General features: G+C 44.8%; 1 protein-coding gene across 2 annotated transcripts in view; it reads right to left on the bottom strand.

The window, feature by feature from the left end:
* Nucleotides 1-1,977: 1,977 nt before the first annotated feature.
* The window catches only part of LOC126356332 (facilitated trehalose transporter Tret1-like), a 100,150-nt gene continuing 75,285 nt past the window's right edge, over nt 1,978-26,842 (bottom strand). For both annotated transcript variants that reach the window (XM_050007315.1, XM_050007314.1), the window contains exons 4-6: nt 23,526-23,746; nt 16,236-16,448; nt 1,978-4,354 (exon numbers count right to left, since the gene is read on the bottom strand). In XM_050007315.1, the coding sequence (XP_049863272.1) occupies nt 3,833-4,354; nt 16,236-16,448; nt 23,526-23,746 (956 nt within the window). In that variant the 3' untranslated portion in view covers nt 1,978-3,832. The remainder of the gene's footprint in view (nt 4,355-16,235; nt 16,449-23,525; nt 23,747-26,842) is intronic.

Here is a 26,842-nt window from a genome sequence, read left to right as displayed (position 1 = left end):
CTTGTGAAACAATGGCCTGTCTATAACTTTCAGAATGTTTTTCGGACGCTACCTTCACCACCGGACCTTACTCCATAGAAAATTTATGGGAGGTACTCGATGGAATAGGCAAGAGGACAACAACTGACTAGAAAGAAGATCTGACAAAGTAGCTAAATGACGAATAGTAACTAGTGGGGCGTGTGTACACTGCAAAAATAGATGATTAGAACAAAAAACGTTTGAATGCGATTGTAAAACAGAGAGGATACGAAACGAAGTATTGAGCGCCAATATTATTCCTGCGTTCAGGAACCTTTATATTGTTACCCAACATTAAAGACCCTATATTGACAATCTATGTAATATTATTTAAGAAAATAATTTATTGTTATGTTACTTAAGAAACTATGTGTCACGTTTTATACTTATTAAGAAGTTATCTGTTTTGTTTTAAAACTGAATTTTTCACTAACTGAGATTTCATTTCTTTGGACAATATATGTGTAAAAACACATACTACTAAAAATAGTGACGCAAGCGACTATTGTTGATAGGCTCTCCATATAAATGATGAGTCAGAACTGGAAAATACTGCTGGAAAAACAGATCCAATTCTGCTGACTCCAATCTTGGGGATGAAGAGTATAGTGAACTTTACTGTTGTCAACAGTAAGTTCCGTCAGTGAATGAAACAAGTTTGTTAGCAAAGAACACAGCCATCGCATACCGTAGACAGCCGCAGTGTTTTTCAGGTGATTGTCAGTGCGATACAAACGTAAATGGGTTAACATATCAAATGAAATGCAGTTAGTCTGTGACGAGCCCGAGACCATGGGTGCCTTATGCACTTTCTAAATATCCCTGAAGAATCTCTGTAGTTGATCTAAACATACCACAGCTGAAAATAAGACAGTAAAATAGCAACATCGACCGTGTCAATATTAGTGATACACCATCAGTCTCTATAGTTCCTGGATATTACATATCCGTTAAACTACTATAATTCCCTATAAGAGCACAGAATTTACTGCTGCTAAAGGTAGCCTACATTTACCTGACGTAGTCAGAATGGAGTAAGCGATCTACACACTTGAATGTCGCACATTTAATTAGAAACCTTTATGTAACCAAATCACAATTCAGTGATTACTAGTTTCAAGGGTTATCTTCAGATCTGGAAGTAGTTATTAAAGGCCTTAGACAATTTTTCCGAATATAATAGCATTAACAAGAATATTTATGTGAAATCTATTAGGACACAAACACGCGACGTGTAAGTCAAGATAATAGGAAATTTTATCATTATTGAGTTAACATCCTTAAAGAAACGTCAACTATAAAGCAACATAGAATAAAATTACGAGGATATGTTCCAAAGCCGATGGCTTGAAGCTACGTGCAACGAAATTACCGTGAAGGCATACCTTACAGTCTTAATTGCAGTATATGTATTTCAGGCATATGGTACAAACATAGTTGTAGTAGAATGAAATTTTCATTCTATAGCGGAGTGTGCGCTGATTGAAACTTCCTGGCAGATTAAAGTTGTGTGCTGGACCAAGACTCGAACTTGCGACCCTTGCCTCAGTTCGAGTTTCGGTGCAGCACACAATTTTAATCTGCCAGGAAGTGTCATCATTGTAGTAATTTGAATACCACATAAGATGCAGTCGTAATACCCAGTCATAGCGTCAGTCAAAGTTAAACAGACCAACGTAGCAAAGAGACGTGATGGCGCTGTGGGCGATAGATCACACAGGTCAGTGAAAATGCTACCGGCTGGCAGTACAGTGTAATGAAGTAGAATATAATGTAATACAACAATCTATAAATGGGGTGAAATACTAACATAATAAGTTAAAAACATCTGATACAACCAACAGTTACAGCTATAAAATCATTAAATTTTATATAATAAACCTGAAACAGCACAGACAGAAAACGCCCACAGGTGGCGTAATGTTATGAGAAACTAATAATATCACAGAAACAGAATTAACATCAATAATATTTAATTCTTTACATTCCCCACTGCAAAAGTAGTAACTGTTACATATCCAGATTCTAAAAAAGAAATCCATTCGAACTCATTATACAATAAAACTTCCATGACAAACAGTCTCTGTTCATGATAGCGGACTTATAACTAAAAGGCTATTCAACAAATTTAGTTGTAACGGATATAGAATGTAATACAATACATATAATATTCAACTACATATCGTAGTAAAAATTAAAATAATATGAATAGTTGTCGTGTAATTGAACCCATACATAGTCCAATGTATACTAACGCTAAGGATACATAGTACAAGCTGTACAAATGTTGTCCATATTCCATTACACTACATTATTATTTTTCAGTTCAACGTTAGGTCAAGGGTCTTGATTTTACAAAGCAACTATTTACACCTGCAGTTACTCTGCAGTTTTTCAAACTGTAAATATTACTTGGCGAGAGTTATGCTAGCCTTTATGAAGCTAATGTTAACATATGTGCATGTCTTTGTAATTGGCGTGCATTGGCTATCTAAGACGACCGCACTTGAGGGTAGTTTGCATTATTTGTTTTCCTCCTTAGATTGTTATTTGCCTCTAAGTATAAGAACGTAGACAAGTTCCACGTAAAATAAAAGGACAACCAATATGTATCTTGAACATCAGTATATGTTTAGGCATTTATCACTCCCACTAACCGCTGATTATTCATGTTGTTTTAGTTTCTACTTCAGTGTATTGTTCAATGTTATATGTATTGTACTACATTTCTAGCCCATAAAACAACATTTGTTGAATAGTTCTACCTTACAGTTATATAGGAGCTATAGTACTTGAAGGCTATTTCTCCTAGCTTTCGCACTGTACAGTGAGGTACAGCGGTTTTCATTAAGCATTTCGATATGTAATAATATTTTTGGAATGATGAGTGTAAAGGATAAAATATTGTTAATGTTAATTCTCTCTCTGTGATATTATTAGTTTTCCATAACATTACGCCACATGTAGGCGTCTTCTATCTGTGCTGTTTCAGTTTTATTATACAAAATTTAATGCATTTGTAGTTAAAACTGATAGTTACTTCTAATGTTTTTAAATTATTATTTTATTATTTCAACCCATTTTAATTATTGCATTGCATTATATTCGAATTCATTACACTGTACTGCCACCTTTTGGCGTTTGTACAATATGCTTCACATATATTTATTGTAAATACGACTGTAAGGTATTTTCTCATTGTGATTCTGCTGCACATAACTTTATGTCATTGGCTCTCGATCATATCCAAGTAATTTTTTTTTTTTTTTTTTTTTTTTCCAGCTGACATTTCCTTAAAGATGTTAACACTATAATGCTAATGTGTCTTACCTATTCTCTTGACTTAGACACCGAATGTTTGTATCCTGGTGTGTAGCCCTACTTCTTTCCCAGATCTGAAGATGACAGTTTAAATGGGTGAAACTAGTAGAGACTGATTTTTTTTACGTTGCAATCTCGGTCGAATAAAGTTTTTAGTAAAATCTGCAACATTAAAAATCATATTTCGATACACAGACTACTCAAGCAAAGACAGGCTTATTCTTCTTAGGTGAATTATTGTTTTACTATTTTTTTACGATTTATTTGGATCTGTGAGAATACAAAAAAGGCAGTAAATCTCCTAATGGATCGAGTAACAGTAGCGTCCACCATCTACTTTATTTGCGTGTTGTTTGTAGGAAGGTATATTGAGGTGTCCGATTTCAGAAGTGAGACTGTCACTGAACTCGACGGTTCGAGTCATTCGGCTCACTCTAGGTACAAGCGCGTCCTACATCTGGCCATTGCAGCTCAGACGAGGACTGAAGCGTTACTTGAGGCGGAATTCGTCTGCGGTCGAGTCGCTTTGCGCGTCCTGATCGTGGCGGCCGGACAGCTCGCGCTGGATCTGCTCCAGAGTCTTGCCCTTGGTCTCGATGACGAAGAAGAAGATCCAGACGGCGCCGGCGAAGCAGATGACGCCGTATATCCAGAAGGTGACGGCGACGCCGAAAGCCTCCACGAGGCTGGCGTACGACTTGGCTACGACGAAGACGAGGATGAGGTTGGTGGCGCCCACGATGGCCGTGGCGGCGGGCTTCACCTCGTCGGGGAAGACCTCGCCGAGGATGGCCCAGGGCAGCGGCCCGGAGCCGATGGAGAAGAAGAAGAGGAAGGCGCACGTGGAGGTGACTGGCAGCCAGCCCAGCCCCGCCGCCGAGCCCGCGTCGCGCGCGTGGAAGAAGGCGCCGACGCCCGCCATGCTGGCCGCCATGCCCACGTGGGACACCAGCAGCAGCGGGCGGCGGCCCGCGCGGTCCACCACCAGTGCCGACGCCAGCGTCGACAGCACCTGTCAGCCGAACACACACCGCATTACCACTGGAGCAAGCACCACCATTTCAAGTTTTTGCGCGTCCATCCTTTTAGCAGGACGTCTCTGGGACACGGCCATTTACTATCTTGACAAAAAATAACAACACCTGCAGCCGTCCTTGTGATTTGATTTGATTTTGTAGCTATCAGTTTCGACGCTTCATTGCGTCATCTTCAGGCTGTTTTGATGCGGTACAGGTAGATACGATCCCCGTGCATAAGCCATCAGTTGCCAGACTTACTGGATTCGCAGATAATCTTAAACTCACATGTCAGCATTCCAACCATCAACTGTCAACTGAGTTTCCTGAGCACGAGGGTGAATTTTCGGATCTCTCCTGGCCACCACAGTCACCATATCTCAATAATATTGAGCCTTTGTGGTCTACTTGAGAGAGTAGGGTGCGTGAACGCTCTCCATCATCGTTAAGTTACCAATAGTTTGCAGGATTAATCCTATAAGATTCCCTTGACGCTCATTCAGGACCTGTCGTCAGTTCTCCAGGTTCTACTGCAGGTGCACGTGTTGCATCAGTACTTATCCTTTACGAGACAATTGGAAGCTGTTTTGAATGCCAACGCGTTTCATACACTGTATTAGGCATTGTAATATATTATGTCCATTATAATTATCCGGTCTGTTATGACGTGGACGGCTGATGAATCCTGTGTCGATTCCCAACGTTTCGTCTCCGACTGCGGGAGACATCTTCAAGGGGGTCCGTAGGTGGATGGAAGGTCCAACACACCCACTGGCTCGCTACTGACTGCCGCTAAATTCCGTCACTCCCGCGCCGCGTCGTGACGTCACGTGTTTTGAAAACGTCAGTGCAATTGGCCGCTGTCCGCTGCCGTCGGTTGCCGTTGCCATCACCCAGTGGCGGACGGGTGGTACTCATCTTCTGCAACACCGGCATCCATATACCGTTTAATTTCACGCCCTCCTCCTTTCGGTTGAAATTATTTGGGTGTTTAGCGATTTCGATTGCCTCCCTGGAGAGCCTTTCGTAATATCCGCTTGTGCGCGCTAGTACTTGCGTCTCCTCGAAACGAATATTGTGGTTCCCTGGCTGGAAAGCGTGCTCCGCAACAGCTGATCGTTCCGATTCTTCTCTTCTACAATTTCCCTTATGCTCTTCCAAACGTTTAGAAACAGTTCTTTTAGTGGTACCCACATAAACATCACAACAGCTGCATGGGATCCTGTACACTCCAGCTTTTTCCAATGGTTTGCGAGCGTCCTTGGCAGGCTTAAGGTATTCCTGTATCTTCCTGGTGGGCTTGTAAATTACGGTAACATTCCGCTTCGTCAAGATCCTCCCAATTCTTTCCGTTACATTTTTAACAAACAACAGCCAGGGAACCACAATATTCGTTTCGAGGAGACCCAAGTACTAGCGGCCACAAGCGGATATCACGAAAGGCTCTCCAGGGAGGCAATCGAAATCGCTAAACACCCAAATAATTTCAACCGAAAGGAGGAGGGCGTGAAATTAAACGGCATATGGATGCCGATGTTAAAGAAGATGTGTACCATCCGTCCACTACTGGGTGATGGCAACGGCGACCGACGGCGACAGACAGCGGCCAATTCCACTGACGTTTTCAAAACACGTGACGTCACGCCGCGGCGCGGGAGCGCGCGGACACGGAATTTAGCGAACCAGTGGGTGTGTTGGACCTTCGATCGAGCTACGGACCCCCTTGAAGACGTCTCCCGCAGTCGGAGACGAAACGTTGGGAATCGACACAGAATTCATCAACCGACCACGGCATAACAGCCCGGGTAATTATAATGTACATGATATTTCCGGCCGTGAAAGTAACCTTTTAGTATTGTAATATATAGTGTGTGTGGTGTTTCCATATTTTTGTCGATCTCCTATATGTCCATAGTCTGCAAGCCACATGATAGTACTTGCAGAATGGTACTTCGTGTGCCACTCCTCATTCCCGTTGGGTCGCAGATTATGCCGAGGAAGCCTATGCATGACCTAAATTACGGTGTTGCATCGCTGCCCCATAGGGCCTCGGGTAAGCAGGTCCACAGCTCGCTTGAGGGCAGAAGTAGCTTGAATAGGCTACTCGCCAGGTAGCTATCCACATTCTTGCCTTCTGCTTATGCACTACCCACTTGACCATTGCTGCCCAGACACCCGCAGTATTGCCAGATCAGCGTTTTAGAGCCACCTCTGTCTTCTGTTTACCTTTTAGCTGGCAAATGATTGACTTAGCTGGGGTACGGAAGTATGGCCTTTTTCACAATCACTTGGCCTTTTCTTGCTTTCTTTTTCTTGACTATAGGAAAGCATTAAAATACACGTCGCTACTAAAATTTCAAAACACACTTTAATTTCCACGGAAAATGCATTATTATATTGAAAAAGCACAACAAAGCAAATTAAAACTATGTTGGTGTGTGTTGTGGGCTCGTCACAATACACATACACAAGAACAAAACAAAACAAAAAAGTACGAAATATAAACAGTTGAGAGTGTTACTGGCAACACTATTGCAGCATAGTTGACAGCAGAAGATTATCACAACTTCGCAATAACGGAAGTGTTCCAAACAACGCAAACTTTGATTATGCAAGTTGAATCAGAAGTCATAAGCTTTAGTGTTGCTATCAACGATGTGCTAGCATCTGAACTGAGGACAGGAACAGCGAATTTCTATTCAGGAAATAGTTTGCTAAGGTGTCAACCTCACTGAAATGCACTGATGATTTGATTGAAGCAGACTAAATATTCGTTCCACGGGTACAAATTAATGTTTAAATTAACATGTATTGTAATACATATCATACGTTTTGAACTTTCAAAATGCAGGTTCTATTGTTTCCTTACCATCAAAGATATAAAGTTCAAGTAATTTTATACATTCACAGTTATTGTTTGTGTTGCTATAATTTCCAGCAGATTCTAAATTAATAAAATAAAGAATAATTCATGCTAGTCCTTTACACATTAAATTACCGCAAAAATAAGACTACGGGTCTTTTATTTCAGATTTTTCTGGCATGTTCTTGTTAACACATTTAGCTTATTTCGCTTTGGAGAGTTGGCAACACTGGGCACTCGACAGCTATAAATACTATGATGGTGTACGCTACGGCCCGTCTACAAGACTTCTGTGCGTCAACGGTTGATTAAGAACAGAAGATCTGTGGTACAACTAGACTTGCTACAATGATTAATGCTTTATCGTCACACAATTTCTTATCATGTGCCAGTAAACAAATGGTTAACAGCTAAGCAACTTTCCTACGAATATTTGTACTGGATACGCTACAGATAGTGTTTCAAATATTAAAACAAAAGCGTACAAGGCCACGAGTCCGCGAAAGAGTTCGACTAGAAGTGACACTGGCGCACAGCGGCACCAGTATTTTCCTACATTGTCGATAAAAATGCATGTACTCTCGTGGGATGAATTTTATTATTATACAGATCAATCTATGTAAATCTCACTTGCTCGCAAAGCACTAAATTTATTTTTTAATCGTTACTCGGTATAAAGATATTTTAAAAACTATAGGGAGCGGCGATCTACAAGTAATGCAACAATTATTTTTTTCGACCAGTCTCCGTTGAAACAATGCGGAATTTGTTGTGGAACATCGTGGATATTTCCGTTTCAGCCCCTACAGTTCCGTGAAGTTCAGACAGGTCGCGGCGCTACACGTAGCCTTCAAAATGGCGTCTGTACCGGAGGTGCGTTCCGAGCTGAGAGTTGCCATTGAGTTTCTTTTGGCAGCAAACCTGAGCATCGCAGGTTTTCATAGGTGCTTGCAGAACGGCTATGGTGACATGGCAGTGAACAAAAGCATGGTGAGTCGTTGTGCGAGGCATCTGTCATCGTCGCAACAAGGTCGCCCAAGCGTGTCCGATGCCACGCCTGCCGACCAGCCGCCCACAGCCGTGACTCTTGAAATACTGGAACGCGCGGACACTCTCATTTGACAATCACAATCCAACACCACGCTGTACAACTGGACAACTGGACGCCGTTGTTAGAAGTGCTGGGGTAATCAAAGGTGTTTGCCCGCTGGCTTCCTCGCCGCTTAACAAAAGACCATAAAAGAACATTAAGGACCATCTGTGATGAGTTCCATGGGTTTAGCGCACCAAGTGTGCACCAATCTCTCCGCCAGTGGGCATCGCCAAGTAAAGTGATACAATGCGGCTCTCCCAGTAAGGTGGCATAAGGGCACTGCATTGAACCGAGATTCTTTTTGAAAAACTGGGTTTTGTAGCCAAAAGAGCGGAGAATAATATGGTGTATTGTAATCCGAATAAAAGCAGCTTGCTTTCAGAAAAAAAAATGTGTTGCCTTACTTATTGAACGTCCCTCGTACATATTAGACAACGTCCTTCGTTGATGGACTACAATTCCTGAAGATTCTTCCAATGTACGTGTCTGGCAACTGCGTTTCCCACGGTTAGTTTGATGTGGTCGTTCCACTTGAAACTGCTCTATACGCATACTCTCAGATATTGTTTCCAATGATCTTTAGGCTATTATGCAACAAGACAATAACAGTTCTTTTTGCTTGTTTATGCAAAATATGTTAGATTTGTTTATGTCATTCCTTAGGAGATCTTGCTTAATTCCGTTCAAGCGCTGCGACTTCTGTACATATGATAGCGTCATCAGCCAGTAGCCCCTTGGAGCTTTCAACGCCATCCACCACATCTTTTAATATTGTAATAAGTATGGTCCTATAAAACACCCATGGGGTACGCCCGAAATTATTTTTATGTCGTTTTGGAAAGAAAGGCGCACGTTATTCCAATGGTCAACAAGGGTCGTCTAACAATACTTCTTTTATCGCTGACGTCAGTCTTACCTACAATTAGGAAATACTTTGGGTGCATGCAGTATGACCTTCTTGAAATGTAATAACCGACAACATCATTTTAATTAATTCTCGAGGGAAAACCAATAAACGAAAGAAAGCTTTCTATAATGATAGATGCTGACACTGACGAAAGCCAAAAATGGTTCAAATGGCTCTGAGTACATCTGAGGTCATCAGTCCCCTATACTTAGAACTACTTAAACCTAAATAACCTAAGGACATCACACACATCCATGCCCGAGGCAGGATTCGAGCCTGCGACCGGAGCAGCGTTGCGGATCCGTACTGAAGCGCCAAGAACCGCTCGGTCACAGCAGACGGCACTCACGTTACAGATCATTTCTAGGCCTGAGCACTGCAACTTCTGCACTACGCATAATAATAGCTTCTGAAGATAAAAATGTCCTAAACCTTCCTTATTTTTCCTATTTTTATTCCATAATCACATTCTGGGGCAACTCTTCGTTTAGGACAGACGTGTTTCTTGCACAGGAGCGTGCAATAAACCTAAATAATATAAGGTTACCATACTAGATCTTCCTGTGTACAGTTTCCAACTACGTTTATTCCCTTATAAGTTTCGTTGTCAACAATCAATCGTAGTTCGCAAACTACATCCATTGAAATAATTGCAGGTGGTGAATGACTGAACACTGTCCATCACTAGCTATACTGTGGCGCGGAACGGAGTTAGGTGTGTCTTCATAAAGAGCATTGACCACTTACAAAGTAGTGCCAATGATCTTATATTTGACGTAAATCACTTAGAACCCTAACTGAGGGTCATACCTTCATAACAATTCCTACTCCACAGAAGAATTCTTGAATATATTGTTGTGATTGGCAGGAGAGCCAACCGTGTTAGTAAAGGAGGCCGAAATGCACGCGTTTTAGCTCACGCAGGCTGGCGTGAGGTCTGGAACATGGCAAGGGAATTAGAATTGAGGAAAACGGACGTAGCTGGTGGAATACTTAACTTTAATCCATTAATGACGAACGTCGCTCTTTATGGTACATGATTCACAATATCAATAGTACAGATACTGGCGCCTTGATAGGTCGTAGCAAATAACGTAGCTGAAGTCTATGCTAACTATCGTCTCGGCAAATGAGAGCGTAGAAGTCAGTGAACCATCGCTAGCAAAGTCGGCTGTACAACTGGGGCGAGTGCTAGGAAGTCTCTCTAGACCTGCCGTGTGGCGGCGCTCGGTCTGCAATCACTGATAGTGGCGACACGCGGGTCCGACGTATACTACCGGACCGCGGCCGATTTAAAGGCTACCAACTAGCAAGTGTGGTGTCTGGCGGTGACACCACATATATAATAATGTAATGTACACTGAAGCGCCAAAGAAACTAGTACAGGCATGCGTATTCAAATACAGAGATATGTAAGCAGGCAGAATACGGCGCTGCGATTGGCAACGTCTATATAAGATAAGTTTCTGACGCAGTTCTTAGATCGGTTACTGCTGCTACAATAGCAGGTTATCAATATTTAAGTGAGTTTGAACGTAATGTTATAGTCGGCGCACGAGCAATGGGACACAGGATCTCCGAGGTAGCGATGAAGTGGGAATTCTCCCATACGACCATTTCACGAGTGTACCGTGAATATCAGGAATCCGGTAAATTTCACATCTCCGACGTCGCTGCGGCCGGAAATAGATCCTGATAGAAGGGGACCAACGTCGACGGAAGAGAATCGTTCACCGTGACGGAAGTGCAACCATTCCGCAAATTGCTGCAGATTTCAATGCTGGGCCATCAACAAGTGTCAGCGTGCGAACCATTCAACGAACCATCATCAAATTGGTTGGTTCAAATGGCTCTGAGCACTATGGGACCCAACTGCTGAGGTCATCAGTCCCCTAGAACTTAGAACTACTTAAACTTAACTAACATAAGGACATCAAACACATCCATGCCCGAGGCACGATTCGAACCTGCGACCGTAGTGGTGGCGCGGTTCCAGACTGTAGCACCTAGAACCGCTCGGCCACTTAAGCCGGCGAACCATCATCGATATAGGCTTTCGAAGCTGAAAGCCCCTCCTGTACCCTTGCTGACTGCACGACACAAAGTTTTACGCCTCGCATGGACCCGTCAATACCGACATTGGACTGTTGATGACTGGAAACATATTGCGTGATCGGAAGAGTCTCGTTTCAATGTTTGTCGAACGGATGGATGGACGCGTACGAATATGGAGACAATCTCGTGAATCCAGGGAGCCTGCATTTCAGCAGAGGACGGTTCAAGCTGGTGGAGGTTCTGTAGCGGTGTGGGGCACACGCAGTTGGAGTGATACGTGACCCTTGAAACGTCTAGACACGACTCTGGCAGGTGACACGCACGTAAGAATCCAGTACGTAAGCATCCTAATTGATTCATGTCCATTATGCATTCCGACGGACTTCGGCAGTTCCAGCTGGAGAATGCGACACCCCACACGTTGAAAATTGCTACAGAGTGGCTTCAGGAACACTATTCTGTGCTTAAACACTTCCTCTGACCACCTAATTGCCGAGACATAAACATTATTGAGCATATCTGGGATACCTTGCTAAGTGCTGTACAGAAGAGACCTCAAACCCCCTCGTACTCTTGCGTATTTGAGGACAACCCTGCAGGATCCATGGTGTCAGTTCCCTGCAGCACTACTTCCGACATTAGTCGAGTCCATCCCACGTCGTGCTGCGGCACATCTACATGCTCGCGGAGGGGGGGGGGGGGACTACTCGATATTAGGCAGGTGTACCAGTTTCCTCTTCTCTTCAGTGTATGTACTGTGAGACGACAGAGCTCACGAGGAGGTGGCGGGTAGAGCTGTCGGACCAGCGGGCGACATACCAAGCTCTGCTCTTCGCAGAATATGCGGGGCACAAAATAGGCGATTTGTCATAAGGGTAGTCTGAAGGATTATAGTGAGTAGGTTCCATCGGGCGAGTGACCGTTCCTGGCCCATGCTTTGTGTGACAGTGCCGTCAGAATTCCAGAATCATTATACGACAGCTACGTAAGTAAAATTCATATTAATAAAAGTCACGATAGTTCATAGGCGAAGTACTGGTACTAAAGTGTTCGCATTGACCCTGTGTCCATAATCATGTTGTACAAATGGAGATGAGGTCTTAATTATTGACGACGCCTTTGGTACAATTGTTTTATTAATCTCTATTGCAGGATGTAACTTTAGATTTTTTTACTTCTGATGAAGGTATATTTATACACTCCTGGAAATGGAAAAAAGAACACATTGACACCGGTGTGTCAGACCCACCATACTTGCTCCGGACACTGCGAGAGGGCTGTACAAGCAATGATCACACGCATGGCACAGCGGTGTTGGTCGTCGAATGGCGCTAGCTGCGCAGCATTTGTGCACCGCCGCCGTCAGTGTCAGCCAGTTTGCCGTGGCATACGGAGCTCCATCGCAGTATTTAACACTGGTAGCATGCCGCGACAGCGTGGACGTGAACCGTATGTGCAGTTGACGGACTTTAAGCGAGGGCGTATAGTGGGCATGCGGGAGGCCGGGTGGACGTACCGCCTAACTGCTCAACACGTGGGGCGTGAGGTCTCCACAGTACATCGATGTTGTCGCCAGTGGTCGGTGGAAGGTGCACGTGCCCGTCGACCTGGGACCGGACCGCAGCGACGCACGGATGCACGCCAAGACCGTAGGATCCTACGCAGTGCCGTAGGGGACCGCATCGCCACTTCCCAGCAAATTAGGGACACTGTTGCTCCTGGGGTATCGGCGAGGACCATTCGCAACCGTCTCCATGAAGCTAGGCTACGGTCCCGCACACCGTTAGGCCGTCTTCCGCTCACGCCCCAACATCGTGCAGCCCGCCTCCAGTGGTGTCGCGACAGGCGTGAATGGAGGGACGAATGGAGACGTGTCGTCTTCAGCGATGAGAGTCGCTTCTGCCTTGGTGCCAATGATGGTCGTATGCGTGTTTGGCGCCGTGCAGGTGAGCGCCACAATCAGGACTGCATACGACCGAGGCACACAGGGCCAACAGCCGACATCATGGTGTGGGGAGCGATCTCCTACACTGGCCGTACACCTCTGGTGATCGTCGAGGGGACACTGAATAGTGCACGGTACATCTAAACCGTTATCGAACCCATCGATCTACCATTCCTAGATCGGCAAGGGAACTTGCTGTTCCAACAGGACAATGCACGTTCGCATGTATCCCGTGCCACCCAACATGCTCTAGAAGGTATAAGTCAACTACCCTGGCCAGCAAGATCTCCGGATCTGCCCCAATGAGCATGTTAGGGACTGGATGAAGCGTCGTCTCACGCGGTCTGCACGTCCAGCACGAACGCTGGTCCAACTGAGGCGCCAGGTGGAAATGGCATGGCAAGCCGTTCCACAGGACTACATCCAGCATCTCTACGATCGTCTCCATGGGAGAATAGCAGCCTGCATTGCTGCGAAAGGTGGATATACACTGTACTAGTGCCGACATTGTGCATGCTCTATGTGCCTGTGGTTCTGTCAGTGTGATCATGTGATGCATCTGACCCCAGGAATGTGTCAATAAAGTTTCCCCTTCCTGGGACAATGAATTCACGGTGTTCTTATTTCAATTTCCATGAGTGTATTTATTCATGTATGTCTTTTCTTGATTCTGATGTATACTATTCATGATGAAATTCTTCAATTACTTACTGTGTTTTAGAAAGCAGAGCGACATTAGGCTACTGGGTGACTGATGTTCGATTCTGGCAACAAATCAAGGAGCTTGCAGACTTGTCGCCTTTCGACAATGAGACTCCATCGAATAGATCAAGAGAATATCTTCTTTTGTAGCTGCATTATTCGATTCGATAGGACCATCCACAATAGGTTCTAAAACGTTCCGCAGACACTAACATCTCTAATCGTCGTACTATATCTGATTGGCAAGTTATTTAATACGAATGCAAATTTGTAATTTGAAGCTTGAGTTTCTCCCGACGTACAAAATGTTTAAATAACTTATGGGACTGCAGTAGGGTGACGATTTCGACAACCGACAATATTTCTAAAGGTGCAAACCCTGTCATTTTCAAGGCACTAATGCAAGCAGAGAGCGCTATGCCAGGTAACTGTAAACATTGGTATGCAGACCGTATACCGGAAGATAACATAACACGATCAAATATGAGCAAAGTCAAGATACTTACCGATAGTTGAAATTTTGTTTCCAAGGAATTATTTCAGGTTCACTTAATGACTGATTCGAAACTGTCGCCATTTTCCACGGATCGGCTGGACAGTGTTTTCTCGGTCGCTGTCTGACAAGGAATTTCGTTCTGCAGCTGCCCATCTTTCGACGAAGTTTCAACGTTTCCGTGGCTCGAAGTCTAATTCTACGTCTCGACATTTTGTGATCAGTCTCGCTGAGAAAGATTTGGAAGACGGAGCTTTATCTGTGCTAGTTTAAATTTTGGACAAATGCCTAAGAATTTGTCCGTTATTGATTTTATAATTTTTGACGGAAAATCTGGGTTTAAACTACCTCCTGCCGCTGCCGATAGTGTTGACTGGGCCATGTTCACCCCAAAGAAGGATATGGTAATAGTGGCTCAGACGACTGTCTTGGTTTCACTGAGGGTGGATCCTTATATTGTTATCCTACTCGCGGACAAGGGTACCGCCACAGTTTTATTAAACAAACAGTATTACGTTAAAAAGATGGTTTAGTACCTGATTCACCGTATAATAGCATCAGTGTTGACCCAACGAAAAGTGTTGAGAAAAAGGATAACAAACTCTCGAAGAAAAGTTTCTTATCACAGTAGATTAACAAGAGTCTTAATTATTGCTGTCCTGTGCCGCCCACATTAAATGGCCTTCCGAAGATATACAAAGGAAGTTTTGTGACGGCTCCCAAACCCAAGGTCCTCGGCGGTACTTTTGGGGCAGCCACCACAAATTGTATAAAGCGTGGGTAGTGACCGCGATGTAGCTATGTCTGTTGGCCGAAAAATAATTAATGACAAGAATTGCGCCAGATAGAATGAAGAGATAACTTATCTTTATTTCTGACGAAACGTGCACCAGCAACACAAGTCCAAGTAAGATCCAAGAGTAATCCGTGTACTGAACCTAGTCGAATACAATAGCAAATATCATACTTCAATGGCTTCGCTATAAACTCCACGAAAGGCTAGCAATAGACAATCGACAGTAGACCGTCCATCTCGGGGCCAGACCTCGTCCTTATGTGCAAAAGGCAGAGGGCGCTGCGGACCCCATCTCAGCCATGGCGCGACCTCTTCCTTGGGCGGTAACGCCCTCAGACGCCGACGGCCGCGACAGGAAATGTGGCCAGCGATTTGGTGGATGGTTGGATCCGTGGATACAACAGGAAGGGTTCCTGTTTGATATACTGAATCATTCGTACTCTGGCATACCGTACAGCAAAACACGTCGCTACTCCGCTGAGCTCGCTTGTAAGTTGGTATGTGCTTCACATTAAGGACTCGGAAGATTTCTTATGTCGATTAGAGGGGCTGCATGAGTCTGATGTTTCAGTAAGTTTATATGTGCTCTCTCCCTTCACTCACTTTCCTTTGATTCATTAAGGTTAATCGATGTTAGGTTTGGTGTTCAATTCACGAACCTATTTCCCCATGCGCAGACTGCCACTTACTTTTTATTCAATGACAAGCTCAGTGAAAAGACAGATGGAGACACGGTAGAGAGCCAGATGTCACCTTTTATTGCCAATCTGTTTGTGGAAGACATCGATGAAAGTGCCCTGAAGTCGGCTACTTTGAAACCTGCGTGTCCTTTTTTTCAGACATGTAGATGAAACTTTTATTGTCTGTCCTAATAGCATATCTGAATTCAATCCATCCGAGTGTTCACTTCACGATGGTGGTGGAGAAGGATGGCCGCGTCCCCTTCTTTTATGTATTACGATGGTGCCCTTGTAAATGGATGTATTGCTTCCAGCAAAAAGCCAGTGAAAAGAGAGTACTGACCTGAACGCAGCCCAGTATGATGGAGCAAGTGTTGGCGTCGAGGGCGATGCCGGCGCTGGCGAAGATGCTGACGGAGAAGAAGATGAGGACGTTGACGCCGGACAGCTGCTCGCAGATCATGAGCCCCACCCCTGTGGCGAGGCCCTTCACCGCAGCGCGGGACCTCACCAAGGACAGCACGCCGCCTTTCCGCTGCTTGGCCGACGTTATCACCTGCCAGGATGCAAGCACCACCTCGTAACTAGAAGCGACCGTAAAATAAAATATTACTCACCCCTAGAGTACACGAGAGACACCTAAGTATCTGGTCTGAAACTGGCGCCTTATGTTTTGTTCATTTATCCTTGTAAAAGAAAGTAAAAATATGTCCCGATTCAAACTTAACGGTGTTGCCAGCATTACACTTTTGGACATCGTTTAAAAAGCCTGTGGAATGTGTCATGGAAGAACTTCTTTCGGCTATGCCATGGTGGATATTGAGAGCCAATATTTTTATGCATCAACAAGCATATTGCGCTGAAAATGTGCATATAAGCCCGAAACTGGCCAACTGTGGCTATACAATGAACAAAACTTTGGATATAATAAACAATCGAGGTGGAACCGATGACTTTGTCATTATCTGATTATCTCTAAATAGTGATTTTATCCTGATGAGCGAAAAGATTATAACCATCTTCAACGTAACGTGTTTAGAACGCAGTACAGCAACGATTTTGGTTGACGTGGATTCCGCAACTGCTTGGTATGTTTGCGGGGGTATGGGCTAACAGATGTCCACGCAATGGTCACGCTGTTCTCATAAATTATGGAGCGCTGACTTATGGTCACACAGCTGGTTCTCGATAGTGTCCAAGATGTGTGTTCCATCACGTCCAGATTAGGTGAAGTTAGTGGCCAAGTCATCAAACTAAGTTCACCATGAAGCTCCTCGAACCACTGTAAACGATTACTGGCCTTGTGACGTGGATAGTTATCCTGCTGGAGGATGCCATCACTGTCGAGCAAGACATTAAGCAGGAAGGGATACAGGTGGTCCGTCATAGCGTTCGTGTAATCGACAGATGTCATACTACTTTCGATTTCTACAACAACTTCCATGAAACTCAGGTGGACGGCCTCATACTGCCGAAACTGACCTGTGTCCGTGGCACATTGTATGTTTCGAGCAGCCATACACTTGGATGACAGGTTATTCGGACACCACGATCGACCTGCAGTAGTGAGAAATATGATTCATCTGACAAGGGGACACTTTTCCAATGAGCGGTCCAATCTCTGTAATACCGAGCTCACTGCAGTCGTAATTGACGATGTCACTGGGTCAACATAGAACATTTAGGGTCGTCTGAAGTGCAGCCCCATGTTCAACAGTGTTCGCTAAACAGTATGTCCGTGTGGTTCTAGGCGCTTCAGACTGGAACTGCGTGACCGCTACGGTCGCAGGTTCGAATCAGATCTGTCACAGTTTGCCGCATATCCTTCTTTGCAGAACCGGTAATACACTGACCGCTATTGTCAACGACAAGGTATGGATGTCCAACTTGTTGTTGCTTACTGGTGGTTTCACTGTCCTTCAACCACTCTCTGCAGGCGATCAAGAAATTGGAAATTTGTGGTAATTTCCTATGGGACCAAACTGCTGAGGTAATCGGTCTCTAGACTTACACACTACCTAATCTAACGTAAACTAACTTACGCAAAGGACAACACACACACCCATGACCGGGAGAGGACACGAAACTCCGACGAGGGTAGCCGTGCGAACCGTGGCAATACGCCCAAGACCTCGCGGCTACCCCACGCGGCGACGATAAAGACAATAGCAACCGAACAGCCGACAAGCTTCGCCTTTTCCGACATATTTGTTCCCAGACGCCGGACAATAGCAATGTGCCGTTTGTGGAAGTTGCTTATGTCAGTAGATTCACCATTTGCAATGTTGCAGGAGTAACGGTAATCATCTCAGGAGAATAAACTAAATCGAATAAACCATTCCATGTAATACGCGTCCGGTTGTCATTGGTTACAGTAAAACAGCAATCAAAATCTAACCAAACGAATACTCACAGTACGTGTTGAGTAAAAGCAAACGATTAAGTTCAAAGTTGCTATTCGTAAATTCCTCCCCCGAGTTCAGTAACACTTGCGAATTTTCTTTACAATACGACGTGTAACTCCTCTGATTTTATCTCGGCATTCTTTCATAGGGGCAGCGTCATTCATATTCCGAACTATCAGTTCCTCTAGTCTGTTTACTTTTTGTTTGTAGATTTCGTCTTTCAACCACCCCACAGGTTAAAATCCAATGATACAAGATACAGGCACTTTTCTGGTCAAGAAATGATAATTTCTATCTTCCGGAGAATGTTACGATCTCGTGGTGTGTCACCTGACGACTAGAATGCGTAGAGCCCCCCCAAGCACTACGTCGTAGCCACAGTAACCGCGGTAAATAATGCTAGAGGCCCATTTTCAAGAATTTATACATAAAGCATTAATGTAAGGCGTTGTGGTAACTCAGCAGGCACATTCAGCAGATTGTCTATCATCCCACACCAGACGTTTCCGAAGAACCGTTCTTGCACATACACTATGTGATCGAAAGTATTAGGACACTTACATATGGTGTTGGCCCACCCTTAGCCTTGATGACAGCTTGCACTCTTGCAGGCATACGTCCAATCACGTGCTGGAAATTTTCTTGGGGAATTGCACCCCATTCTTCATGGAGTGCTGCACTGAGGAGAGGTATCGATGTTGGTCGATGAGGCTAGGCACGAAGTCGGTGTTCCAAAACATCCCAAAGGTATTCTGTAGGATTCAGGTCAGGACTCTGTGCAGGCCACTCCATTACAGCGATGTTACTGTCGTGTAACTACTCCGTCACAGGTCGTGCATTATGAACAGGTGCTCGATCGTACTGAAAGATGCAATCGCCATCCCCGAATTGCTCTTCAACAGTGGGAAGCAAGAAGGTGCTTAAAACATCAGTGTAGGCCTGTGCTGTGATAGTGGCACGCAAAACAACATGGGTGCAAGCCCCCTCCATGAAAAACACGACCACACCATAACACCACTGCCTCCGAATTTTACTGTTGCCACTACACACGCTGGCAGATGACGTTCACCGGGCATTCGCCATACCCACACCCTGTCATCGGATCGCCTCATTATGTGCCGAGATTCGTCACTACACACAACGTTTTTCCACTGTTCAATCGTCCTATGTTTACGCTCCTTACACCAAGCGAGGCGTCGTTTGGCATTTACTGGCGTGATGTCTGGCTTATGAGTAGCCACTCGATCATAAAATACAAGTTTTCTCATCTCCCGCCTAACTGTCGTAGTACTTGCAGTGGATCCTGATGCAGTTTGGAATTCCTGTGTGACGGTCTGGATACATGTCTGCCTATTACACATTACGACTCTCTTCAACTGTCGGCGGTCTCTGCCAGTTAACATACGAGGTCGGCCTGTACGTTTTTGTGCTGTACGTGTCCCTTCACTTTTCCACTTCACTGTCACATCGGAAACAGTGGACCTAGGGATGTTTAGAAGTGTGGAAATGTCGCGTACAGCCGTATGAAACAAGTGACACACAATTACCTGACTACGTTCAAAGTCCTTCTGCGGAGCGCCCCATTTTACGCTATCAAGATATCTAATGACTACTGAGGACGCTGGTATGGAGTACCTGGCAGTAGGTGGAAGCACAATGCACCTAATATAGAAAACGTATGTTTTTAAGGCTGTCCGGATAATTTTGATCACATAGTGTGTGTGTGTGTGTGTCCACAAAGCCTTGTAGGAATTCGTTCGATCACCAATTTGATTTATGAGTGTTATCGATGCGATCACCAGTAAAAGTGGCTTCATCAGTAAATAGAATTAATGGGTTTACCTCGTAATTTTGATTATCCGAATGGGATGGAAATCGGTAGATGAGATATACATAAAGGGACAAACCGGTGATTGCAATTTCAGAGAAATTGGATGATTTGGACAAGAGAAGGGCTTCACAAATTGAGCAAGTCAATAACGCATCGATCCACGTCGTGCCCTTATGCTAGAAGTTATTCGGATTGGCATTGATTTACAGAGTTGTTGGATGTCCTCCCCAGGAATATAGTGCCATATTCTGTCCAATTACCGAGTTACATCGTCAAAATCTCGAGACGATTGGAGGACCTTGCTCATAAATCTCCAAACGTTCTCAATTGGGGATAGGTCTAGTGACGTCACTGGCCAAGGTAGGATTTGAGAAGTACGAAGACAAACAGCAGAAACTCTCGCCTTATGTGAGCTGGCATTGTATTGCTGAAACGTAAGCCCACGGTGGCTTGCTGTCAAGAGGAACAAAACAGGGTGTAGAATATCGTCGAACTACCGCTGTGCTGTAATGGTGCTGCTGATGACGACCAAAGGGGTAGTGCTATTAAATGGAAATGGCACTCCTGGTTGTCGGACAGTATGGCGGGCAACAAGCGTGGTGGCGCAGTGGTTAGCACACTTGACTCGCATTCTGGAGGAATGGTTCAAACGGCTCTGGGCACTATGGGACTCAACTGCTGTGGTCATCAGTCCCCTAGAACTTAGAACTACTTAAACCTAACGAACCTAAGGACATCACACACATCCATGCCCGAGGCAGGATTCGAACCTGCGACCGTAGCAGTCTCACGGTTCCGGACTGCGCGCCTAGAACCGCGAGACAACCGCGGCCGGCTGCATTCTGGAGGACGATGGTTCAATCCCGAGCCCGGCCATCCTGATTTAGGTTTTCCGTGATTTCCCTAAATCGCTCCAGGCAAATGTCTGGATGGTTCCTTTGAAAGGGCACGGCCGACGTCCTTCCACGACCTTCCCTAATCCGATGAGACCGATGACCTCGCTGTTTTGTCTTTTCCCCCAAACAACCCAACTCCGTATGTCGGGCGACAGTCAAGATGGTAGCCCACCGCTGTCTGCGGTGTCTTTAGACAAGTCTGAATGGAGTAGAACTGTCTCCAGTGATGAGTCTCACTTCGAACTGAGCGCCTACGACCAGACAGTAGAGGGATATCAATCCATGTATCGTCCACCATAAGGCCTGGCAACCAGGAGTGATGGTGTAAGGTCCCATTTCTTTCACAACAGGATCCCTTGGGTTGTCATCCAAGGCATCGTTACAGCATAGCGGTACGTTGACGATCTTGTATATCCCGCTTTGTTAGTGTTCATGACAAGCCATCGTCTGTTTACCTTTCAGCAAGATAATGCCCTCCCGCACACAGTGGAGTTTCTATTGTATCTCTTCGTGCTAGCCAAACCCTACCTTGGCCAGCAAGGTCGTCGGATCTGTCCCCTGTTGAGAACGTATGAAACATCTGGATCAGCTCGATATTTTGACGATCTAACTCGCCAATTGGACAGAATGTAGCAGAATATCTCTGCAGAGAACATCCAACAACCCTATCACTCAATAGCAAGAATAAGTGCTTGCAGAAGTGCCGGAGATGGACCAACACGTTATTGACTTGCTGCATTTATGAAATTCTTTCTCTTTGATAATTCATCCAGTTTTTCTGAAATTGTAATCAATGTTTGTCTCTATATGTACATCTATCGATCCTTGTCCCATTTGGATAATTCGTTCGTGATGCACATTTTTTTCTGTCCATTTGCTGGTTCAGGTGAGGTATGATAGCTGGTCACTGCAGCAATCGAATGCAGTTTAGGAAAAACACGAGTCAACGCTCCTAATATGGTGCTCTGCACTTAGGAACTTTTGTACCGTTTTCTCTAGAAGCAGCAGCAGCTTTTCCGTTACAAAACCCGAACACAAGTAATATATCGTTTGAAATACTTGCGGCAAGCTTAAACAATTCAGTAGAAATGCCGACAAACCTCACCTACAATAAAAAATCTGTTATCTTAACTTATTCTGAACTTCAGAACTAGAGATTGACAGTCGAAACTTTGAAGGGTTGTAGCTGCCAAACCAAAAATGATAGGAATGTAATTTAAATTGATGTATACACAGCTGGTGTTACTGATTCCAGTGCATGATAGAAACAACTAGTGTTCCACCTAAAAAATTGTATATTTCTGCTGTAACTCTTTGGATAATGAAACAATAAACTATGTTCATAGCTCCGCAGAGAGTGTAACGTTTCTCATGGTGACCTACCGCAATAAATATTTACGTCGCCTATTACTTCGTAACTTACAGAGGCAAACACATTTAGTGAAACACCCTGTTTGTGCGTATCGCTATACCATGAATTGTGTCGCCTCATTGTATAAGAGTCGATGGGCATGAAAGGGAAGCAATGGCTGGGAATGGAGTGAGACAAGGTTGTAGCCTAACCCCGATGTTATTCAATCTGTATATTGAGCAAGCACTAAAGGAAACAAAAGAAAAATTCGGAGTAGGTATTAAAATCCATGGAGAAGAAATAAAAACATTGAGGATCGCCGATGACATTGTAATTCTGTCAGAGACAGCAAAGGACTTGGAAGAGCAGTTGAACGGAATGGATAGTGTCTTGAAAGGAGGATATAAGGTAAACATCAACAAAAGCAAAACGAGGATAATGGAATGTAGTCCAATTAAATCGTGTGATGTTCAGGGAATCAGATTAGGAAATGAGACACTTAAAGTAGTAAAGGAGTTTTGTTATTTGAGGAGTAAAATAATTGATGATGGTCGAAGTAGAGAAGATTTAAAATGTAGACTGGCAATGGCAAGGAAAGCGATTCTGAAGAAGAGAAATTTGTTAACATCGAGTATAGATTTAATGTCAGGAAATCGTTTCTGAAAGTATTTGTATGGAGTGTAGCCACGTATGGAAGTGAAACATGGACGATAACTAGTTTGGGATAGAAGAGAATAGAAACTTTTGAAATGTGGTGCTACAGAAGAATGCTGAAGATTAGATGGGTAGATCACATAACTAATGAGGAGGTATTGAATAGAACTGGGGAGAAGAGGAGTTTGTGGCACAACTTGACTAGAAGAAGGGTTCGATTGGTAGGACATCTTCCGAGGCATCAAGGGATCACAAATTTAGTATTCGAGCGCAGCGTGGAGTGTAAACATCGTAGAGGGAGACCAAGAGATGAATACACTAAGCAGATTCAGAAGGATGTAGGTTGCAGTAAGTACTGGGAGATGAAGAAGCTTGCACAGGATAGGGTAGCATGGAGAGCTGCATGAAACCAGTTAAAGGTCTCAAGACCACAACAAGAACACTGTATAAGTGTCTATGTACTGGTGTCGGTTACAGTAGAAACTACAGCGCCCACCTCGTCCATCTCAGCGAGGTCCCCAGAGATGTCAGCGGCCGGCCCCCGCAGCCAGCGCAGCGCCGCAATGGCGTCCTCGCGGCGGCCGCGGCCCAGCAGGTAGAGCGGCGTCTCGGGCGCGAAGAAGAAGAGCACCGTGAAGGCGACGGGCACCGCGCCGCACGCCAGGCCCAGCGTCTGCAGGGACACCGCCTTCCCCACCACGTACACGTACAGTATACCTGTCGCAGCACACACGGCGCCTCAGCCTCCACTTTGCACAAGAAATTAACCACACCGAAGAAAACGTTAATCTTTCCCGGGAGATATCACCCTCTAGTCTTGACAATGGCCTCAGTTAGGTGGGGCGGAGAGGCCATAAATTATCTCAAGTGTGCCATATCGCAACTATGGTTTATCATAAACCACATGGGATAAACACTAGCGGTCACTATGACTCGTCAGTTTTGACCATGATGTGATATGGAATCCTCAGATCCTACACGAACATCATTTGCCATGAAAATATAAATATCAGATACAGAATCGTAAAAATACTTAAAAATAAATTTTGAAGCTAACGGGACAAATATGGCTAATCGGGGACTTACACTACTGTCCATTAAAATTCCTACACTAAGAAGAAATGCAGATGCGGGCATGGATGTGTGTGATGTTCTGAGGTTGGTTAGGTTTAAGTAGTTCTGAGTTCTAGGGGACTGATGACCACAGCAGTTGAGTCCCATAGTCCTCACAGCCATTAAAAAAATGCAGATGATAAACGGATATTCATTGGACAAATATATTATACTAGAACTCACATGTGATTACATTTTCAAGCAGTTTGGGTGCATAGATCCTGAGAAATCAGTACCCAGAACAGCCACCTCTGGCCATAATAACGGCCTTGATACGCCTGTGCATTGATTCAAACAGAGCTTGGATGGCGTGTACAGGTACAGCTGCCCATGCAGCTTCAACACGATACTACAGTTCATCAAGAGTAGTGACTGGCGTATTGCGACGAGCCAATTGCTCGGCCACCATTGACCAGACGTTTTCAATTGGTGAGAGATCTGGAGAATGTGCTGGCCAGGGCAGAAGCCGAAAATTTTCTGTATCCAGAAAGGCCCGTACCAGACCTGCAACATGCGTTCGTGCATTATCCTGCTGAAATGTAGAGTTTCGCAGGGATCGAATGAAGGGTAGAGCCACGGGTCGTTACTCATCTGAAATGTAACGTCCACTGTTCAAAGTGTCGTCAACGCGAACAAGAGGTAACCGAGACGTGTAACCAGTGGCACCCCATACCATCACGCCGGGTGATACGCCAGTATGGCGATGACGAATACACGCTTCCAATGTCCGTTCACCGCGATGAAGGCAAACACGGATGGGACCATCATTATGCTGTAAACAGAACCTGGATTCATCCGAAAAATTGACGTTTTGCCATTCGTGTACCCAGGCTTCGTTGTTGAGTACACCATCGCAGGCGTGTCTGTGATGCAGCGTCAATGGTAACCGCAGCCCTGGTCTCCGAGTTGATAGTCCATGCTGCTGCAAACGTCGTCGAACTGTTAGTGCAGATGGTTGATGTCTTGCAAACGTCCCCATCTGTTGACTCAGGGATCGAGACGTGGCTGCACGAACCGTTACAGCCTTGCGGATAAGATGCCTGTGATCTTCACTGCTAGTGATACGAGGCCCTTGGGTTCCAACACGGCGTTCCTGAACCCACCGATTCGATGCTCTGCTAACAGTCATTGGATCTCGACCAACGCGAGCAGCAATGTCGCGATAGGCTACAATCCGACATTTATCAAAGTCGGAAACGTGATGCTACGCATTTCTCCTCCTTACACGAGGCATCACCACAACGTTTCGCCAGGCAACGTCGGTCAACTGCTGTTTGTGTATGAGAAATCGGTTGGAAACTTTTCCCATGTCAGCACGTTGCAGGTGTCGCCACCGGCGCCAACCTTGTGTGAATGCTCTGAAAAGCTAATCATTTGCATATCACAGCATCTTTTTCCTGTCCGTTAAATTTCGCACGTCATCTTCATGGTGTAGCAATTTTAATAGCCAGTAGTGTAGAAAGGGGAAAAACTAAAATCTAAAATACCTTGCAGTACTGGTGAAATATCAAGAACGAAAGAGCCGGAGAAACACGATGTAACACGTTTCAAAAATGCAAAAAACTAGCAAATCAGCGCTAAGCAGTCTAACTGCTATCGAAAACTTCATTTGCCCTTCACAACTCAACTTAGAAGATCATTACCGATACATATTCAAGCGCCATGCCGACTCATACACCGTCAGATCACCACAGTTAAACACCAATGCGTGTAGCACCTATTTGGATGGGTGACCGTATGCGCTTTAACATGTTCCTATTTGTCTTTACGGCAGAGGGTAGAGGAGAGATGTGGAATGGAGTCCCTGATAACCACTCTTTGCGCCAAACGCCCTGGGTTCAATTCCAAGCCTCTCCGCAGTACCTCATGAAGTGAGGGCATGCGACACTGTTGATGGTATTCGTCCGTCGTATGGAAATGTTATGCTCGTTGGTCCCCTTTTTGCTCTTCGAGACGAACAGACTATGTTCCCTATCATGTGCAATGTGAACATGACACTTCGCACTTAGCGAAGGTAAGGTGCCTACGGCGCGAAGGATAGGGAATACCTTTCCTATTCCGCGGCGGAACCTATTCTTCGGGGTCTCACAACTATTCGTGGCGTACGACTTTACTTTACCGATACAGAAATCCTAAAACAGATAGCAGTTGGTTGGGTGATTGATTTGGGGGAAGGGACCAAACAGCGAATTCATCGGTCCCATCGGATTACGGAAGGATAGAGGAGGAAGTCGGCCTTGCCCTGTCAAAGGAACAATCCTGGCATTTGCCTGAAACTATTTAAGGAAACCACGGAAAACCTAAATCAGGATGGCCGGGCGCGGGTTTGAACCGGCGTCCTCCCGAATGAGAGTCCAGTGTGCTAACCCCTGCGCCACCTCGCTTGGTCAGATAGCAGTACAAAAAGCCCAAATGAGTTAGCATAGCGGGTAAAAATTTCATTTTCGTAAAGAAAAGTCATTTATTTATATATAATTCATAGTTCTCATAAACTGCAATCAAAGTATTCTTTTGTTACTACGACTAGCAAAGTAATGTCTGATCTCTGGACGCTTCCAAATTCCATCTAATTAACAAACAACGTCACATAACACATCCTGACTCAAAGCTGACGTATGATAACGAACATTCAAGTTCACCCATCCCACGGACCTCGCTCTGTCACGGGTCAGGGGCACTGCGGACGTAGGATAATGGCAA

The sequence above is a fragment of the Schistocerca gregaria genome, chromosome 3, assembly GCF_023897955.1.
Source record: "Schistocerca gregaria isolate iqSchGreg1 chromosome 3, iqSchGreg1.2, whole genome shotgun sequence".
NCBI lineage: Eukaryota > Metazoa > Arthropoda > Insecta > Orthoptera > Acrididae > Schistocerca > Schistocerca gregaria.
This window is presented reverse-complemented; position numbering and strand designations above follow the sequence as displayed.